The sequence below is a fragment of the Mus pahari genome, chromosome 18, assembly GCF_900095145.1.
Source record: "Mus pahari chromosome 18, PAHARI_EIJ_v1.1, whole genome shotgun sequence".
Taxonomy (NCBI): Eukaryota; Metazoa; Chordata; class Mammalia; order Rodentia; family Muridae; genus Mus; species Mus pahari.
The window spans coordinates 46,893,316-46,899,730 of record NC_034607.1 but is presented as its reverse complement, the minus strand read 5'-3'; the positions used below and the strand labels follow the sequence as shown (position 1 = coordinate 46,899,730).

The 6,415-nt window shown below is 46.1% G+C and overlaps 1 protein-coding gene across 1 annotated transcript in view; it reads left to right on the top strand.

Moving 5' to 3' along the window:
* Positions 1-6,377, top strand: part of Thumpd2 (THUMP domain containing 2) — a 41,874-nt gene extending 35,497 nt beyond the window's left edge. The window contains exons 9-10 of the mRNA XM_021218305.2: positions 407-515; positions 5,802-6,377. Coding sequence (XP_021073964.1) covers positions 407-515; positions 5,802-6,201 — 509 coding nt within the window. The 3' untranslated portion in view covers positions 6,202-6,377. The remainder of the gene's footprint in view (positions 1-406; positions 516-5,801) is intronic.
* The last annotated feature ends 38 nt before the right edge of the window (positions 6,378-6,415 follow it).

Here is a 6,415-nt window from a genome sequence, read left to right as displayed (position 1 = left end):
CTGGATGCTGTGGGGCTGGTGAGAGCTGGATGCTGTGGGGCTGGTGAGAACTGGATGCTGTGGGGCTGGTGAGAAACTTGCTGCTGCAGGAGTTGGAGAGAGGCCTGTTTATAGGGAATGGCCTCCTAAGCCCTTAAAGATCTTTGGCAAAGATAAAGAGGGAATTGTTAAGAGATTCTTGTCCTCTGTGTTTACTGTTACCCTGCCAGACCAGGGAGGATTACAAAATAGTGCTGGTGATTTTTATCTTGAATCTCCAGTCTTCAAAATCTTGTCTTTTCATAGAAACAATATGGAAACTCTGAATCTTATTGGATATGTTTTAAAATGCTTATAGGTCAGTGTCTCATTGAGGCGGTAGAGCTCTGACCTTGCCATAATAGAGTCTCTGGCTTCTGCATTTCAGATTTACCATTGCCATCACAGAGTACGGATGTTATTATTTCTGACATTCCATTTGGGAAAAAATTTAAGTTAGGAAAAGACATCAAAAGCATTCTACAAGAAATGGAAAGGTAAGTTGTTGAATTTATTTCCATAATATTCTAGCTATGGACCATCTAGTCAAAATATAGCATTGTCCTTAAGCCTGTTTACAGTGGAATAATCTCTTACTTCAAACAATTCGAAAATTGTTACTATTAATTTTCCAAAAGTTAGAAGTTTATAACTGAAGTATGTTTTCTGAGTCGTCTTCTTATATCATTAATTTTATGGAGAAAAAAAAGTGACTATTGTTTCAGACACCAGAGTAGATAATCTAGATATCTGTTTCTAATCTTCACAAACCCTCCATCCTCCGTGTCAGACCCCATACTTTACAGACATGAAATTGGGCCCAGGAAGATGGGCCTGTGCCGCTGAAGCACAGACCCGAGTGACGGGGTGGCACCTCGCTGGCATGAGATGATAATGCAGACTATTGTTCATACCACACTTTCCAGTGCTGATCTCTGGATATAGTTTAATAGAAGTATTTTCTTCAAGAGGTTCAGTGAGGCCTAGATAAACATTTGCCAGTCATCTGTAGTGATACAGGAATAAGTGGACAACAATAAGCGATTGATCAATGATAAATTACATCAGCTGGACCAAGACCTGAGTGTCGCTACCCTTCTTTGTGAGTAATGTGTCACCAGTGTGTACGAGAGAATTCAGTGTCAAGGCTAACATATCATAGGGAGTCAAAGCCTGGCTCAGGGTCTCACCTACCTGTTAGGCGCCTCACATTTCTCATTTGTGGTGTACACATGTGTGTTCACGTGGTGCATATGTGTGGAGACCAGACATCTCTGTTTGGTGTCTTTCTGTCTCACATACCACTCAATTTTTGAGACAGTTTCTCTGAGCATGGCTGGAGCTCACAGAGTTGGCTAGATTGTGACCAGCAAGCCCCCGGGATCTTTCTGTCTCTCCACACCCCAGGTTGTAGGATGGAAGGCACCCACTGCCACGTCTGCTCTTCCCACAAGTGCTAGGGCTTCCGCCTGGGGTCCTCGGGTGCATGGACAGGGGCAGTGAAGGGTATTTGCATCTGCAATCCCAGTGCTCCTGTCGGGCTGAGAGCAAGCGCTGGCTCTGGAGTGAGTCTTTTGATCCCGTGTGTGTGTGTGTGTGTGCTGGGGCATGCAGGCATGCAGAAATAAATAGGTGAAATAAATACACTTTAAAGCCATTCCCTGCTGCCTGGGTCCCTGGCTCTGTCCTGCCCAAAGCAGCACTTGTGATGTAGGCATCTCTTAGTCATCCCCAGGTCTGATATTAATTCTCCTCTTCCCCAGGTCTGATATTAATTCTCCTTCAGCAGATTTCACAACCCTGTCTTCATGTTAAAGTCAATGGCCGTTTCCCACCTCTCTCCACACCTCTAACTTAATTAGTGTAGGATTGGACCTGGGTATGATTCTTAAAAGCTGCCAGTTGTGATCCTGTTGTACAGCCTAGCTCATAAGGACAGCCCGTGACCCTGACTGAGTTGCTCACTACCTATTAACCAGTTCATGGAGAGATAACGAAACGTGTAAGCCATGACACGCATTTAAACTGGGACTCTGCAGAGATAATGACTTGGCTAAAGATCTAGCTTTCTCTATTTTGGACATGTCTCCACGACGTGGGGGTTAGGGTTGCAGACGGCACCTGCAGCAGTTGAAGTTTCTGTGGACATGAGACTGATGGATGTGCCTGCCTGCCTGCCTGCCCACTGCTGGGAATTTAAACATTTACCACAGAGTCAGGAAGATGAAAGTTTCCTGCATGGTTAAGAATGCCTCAGTGGTTCCGGTTTAAAGTCTGTGCGTTTGAAGACAAGAGGTGGCACGCTTCTTTCTCCTTTGCCCCAGCTTCCTGGCTACCTGCCTGACTTGTGACTTCTGTAGTTTCAGGGTTGTCCAGACAGCATAGCACAGTGACTGAGAACACAGCCTTGGAAGCCAGACAGCTTGTTACAGGCTTGGCTCTGACTCTATAATTCCTGAGGCATAAGCAGACTGACCACTTCATGGCTCATTTTTCTATCATAATATATACCTTCAAGTATTGTTCAGAGGGTCCCATGGATCTCTGAGCACTAGACAGCACTCAGCTCCTACCCAGACTTCCTGGCATAAGACAGTGCTTGGAAGGTATGGGAGGATATACATTCATAGCTAAATGCATAAGCTTTTCTCTTAGTAATTCACTGGTGTCTATTGGATCTAGACATCTAGAAGTCAAAAGAGGAGACTTGTGTAATTACAATTAAGAAAAAGAAGTATTCAGTAACCTTATTCATAATGGCTGTGAAAATCTATGGGTCTGTGTGTCACACAGAATAGGATTCCCAAGAAGGAATGTGGGTCAGACTCAGATTGTCAGACCCACGATTTCTGTGATAGCAAGAGCCACTCATGCAGCTCACTTAGTTATCTCGTCAGGACAGAGCGCAGTCAGGAATTTGATGGAGCGTTTGGGCTCTCTTCTCAACTATTCCCACGTAAAATACATGGGCAACATTTGAAATGAACCTTGCCCACCTTGATGAAAGAGGAATGCTCCAAAATGCTGAAGAAGCCTGGAATGGTTTTAGGGGAGACAAGAGTTGCCAGTAAAATTTGGAAGGTGTGAAAGAATTTGTAAAGGGGGCCGTGTTTTTATTCATGCTAATGTTCAATGAGATAGGAAGCAGGAAGCGGCAAAGCTACCCAGGGGCCAGGGGCTGCACCAAGTGTGCTGAGGCAGAGGGCTGGCAGTCCGTGCTCTAGATGGCAAAGGCCTAAGGTGTTCCGAGGTCCAGTAACAGCTTTATTGAGTCATCCACCCCTGGGCTTGCAGGATCCCCTGAGGAAGAGAAATCCTTTCTATGGTTTGGTGTACAGTTTTTCTTGCCTTTTAACAACAGGGCATTTTAAAGATATCATCAATATCGAGAACTGAAATACTGCTGCTGTTCGAGGCAAGCATTTTGAGCAATATTATCATTTCTGATAGCCCTTTGGTAAGAAATTCTGTGTCCGAATACATGGGAAGAGGCCAGAAGAACACTTACCAGAGACGTGTGGCTCTTCTTTTCTCCTGGCTCCATTATTTGAAAGAATTACAGTGAATAAGCTGGCAACTATCACGTGAAGCTCCTATCCTCGCATATGCGCTAAAAGAGAGAGATGGTACACAGTAAGGAAATATTGGCTATCATCATTATTGAGCACCGGTACTCTGCTGCTACTGCAATTATGTAGTCTTGGGATAATTTCACAGAGGTAGTATTGCAGGATTAATAATATTCTGTATTGTTAATATAATATACCTAACCACTGTCCCAAAAATACTACAGCAGTTTCCGTCTTCAAAAATCATCATCCCAGTGTTTCCATCCGACACACCAGCCTTTACATCCTGGATAATGAAATGGGTCAAAAGACTGTGTGTTGTTATGACTTTCCTTCCATTTTCTTTGCTGTGTTCAGAGCTATTTGTAGTTTTCTTCTATCTGTCACTGGCATATAGCTGACCTCCTTCTGCCTGCTGGTTTGTGTAAAAGTGGCTTTTCTCCTCCAGCCGGGCTGCTCCTCCCAGTCTCTTCCTTCCTAAAGAACCGCACTCTGCCCATTTTCCTCCCTTGTTTTCAGCCATTTTACCCCCCCTGTTCTTCCTAAGAGGTTCCACAGCTCTTTCTGGAGATGTGTGAATGTTTGTGTCCTGAAGTAGATCCCGAGGACACAGCCGTGGGCAGGACAAGTGAGGTCCTGGGACAGCGGTACACACAGCAGTGTTTCCAGTTCCAGTTGCTGTTGTGGAGCAAGAGGACAGGATACCAGGCTGGAGGGGAAGAAAGAACAATCCTGGCTGTGCCTTAGGCATAGTCAGTAGATGCCTGTCTACAGAGGTGGCAGCAGAAGTCTAGGGCCTGAGGGCGAGAAGCACACAAGGGGAAGCCTGTGAAGTGGAGAGAGAGCAGTGCAACCAATTGACTGAAGGCAGAAAGAAGCATGGTAGTGAATGTGAGCAACTGAGGGGAGATCCTTAGCCAGAGGGAAGCGGGCAGGCAGTAGGTCTTAAATACAGGGGCGAGCAGACTGCAGAGCAGCCATGAGCACCATAGGCCAGACTTTAGACACGTGCCTTCTGAGTGGACGCTGGGCAGAGATGGAGTGCGTATTGAGTGGGCTCTTCCTTGGCAAATCATTATCTCCTTTCTGCCTTGGCCTTCCGTCCGTCCGTCTGTCCCAAGGCTCACTAACCATGACCACTTGCTGGTCCTATAGCTTTTGACACTTGATACCATGCTCCTTTGGCCGACATGGCAGGACCAGTGCTCCGACTTCCTCTTGGGCACATCTCCTGGTTCTCTTCCACAGTCCTTCCTTAAGAAGTTTCTGCTTCCTGACTTTGCTTCCCTCTTCTTCTGCAAAATCCAGACATTTTGGCTTCATCTTCCATTTACCATTAAGCCTCCTGTCTCTGCCTCAAGCCCTGGTGAGACAGACTGTGCACCCAGCTGTCCTCTGGAACCCACCATCCGTGGCATCATTCCATACTGCGCTCTGCGCCCCTCTTTCTGCCTCCCCCACCAGGCTGAGCCACCTTCAGTCCCTCCTCCTACAGCGTCTACACCCTGCCCGCCTCCTCCCAGGCCCCTTCCTGTCACTGGGCTGGCTCACTCCTGAGCCTGGCTTTGGAGCCTCTGGTATGCACCTTGCAGCTTCTCCTGCACCTCGCTGCCCCTTGCTTCCCCCTCACTGCTGTGAGCCTCTAGTCACTCACGAGCTGTCACTGTTCCCACAGATGTGTCACTGACCGCACTTGAATGACTGAGCAAATAAAATTCTCAGAAGCTGATTGTCTCCTGATCCGCACGCCCTTTGTGGGGTCGTCCCTTAATTGTCCCTTGTTCATGTCCTAACTCCTTCCTGGTGACTCCTGCTGGCAGCCGTGTCTATCTTAAATGTGCAATTCCAAAGGATTCTCACACTTGCCTTCTCTATCATACAATCATTTATTAGAATGTGACTATAAATTACTTTGAAGCTTGCCTTCTAAGTAGAACAAAAATAGATAATTAAAGCAGATTTGTACTAGAAATTCCATAATTACTATAATGAGTATGCATTATAGAAGATGCTACCTAATTATCAAAACTCTTGTATTTAAATAGATGAAATTAAATTTCAGATTAACAACTATTTTAAATAAATCGGAATGGCTTGTTGTCTCGGAACATAGAAACACTCATCCCAATTACCGTTTGTTTGTTTTGTTTTTTTGGTTTTTTTTTTTTTTTGGTTTGGTTTGTTTTTTTTTGTTTTGGTTTGTTTTTGTCACAGAGTGCTGCGTGTTGGTGGAGCCATGGTCTTGTTGCTCAGTGAAGATCACTGCCGGCATCTTACAGACTGTGGAGGCAGCAGCATCCCCCTGACTTCCCAGGGTCACATTGCTGACCCTGAGATGAAGATGCTTTTGAATCCTGACAGAACTGGTGCACCAGACACAGCATCACCTTCACAAAAAGCAAGTGGCTTGCCTTGTCTGGGCAGGATGTTGCCCTGTGGCTCATTGGTACCGGTGGAATCCTTCAAAGTTAGCCTTGGAAAAACAGATGCATTCATATGTAAGTATAAGAAGGCACACGCTTCGGGACTGTCTTCAGCTGAATGCCACGAGCCAGGTGCGCACACTGACGTGGCAACGGCACAAGAATCCCCTTCTCCCCAGGATTCCTTATAAGCCCGGAGCCCCAAGAGCACAGCCTTTCTGGGTGGATGTGGCCAGAAACACTCTTGTCAAATAAGACTTCCTGCTGTGGACTCTCCAGTATCCAGTTCTTGANGGAGAANAGCTGTGTACTGGCTAGTTTTGTGTCAACTTGACACAGCTGGAGTTATCACAGAGAAAGGAGCTTTAGTTGGGGAAATGCTTCCATGAGATCCAGCTGTGGGGC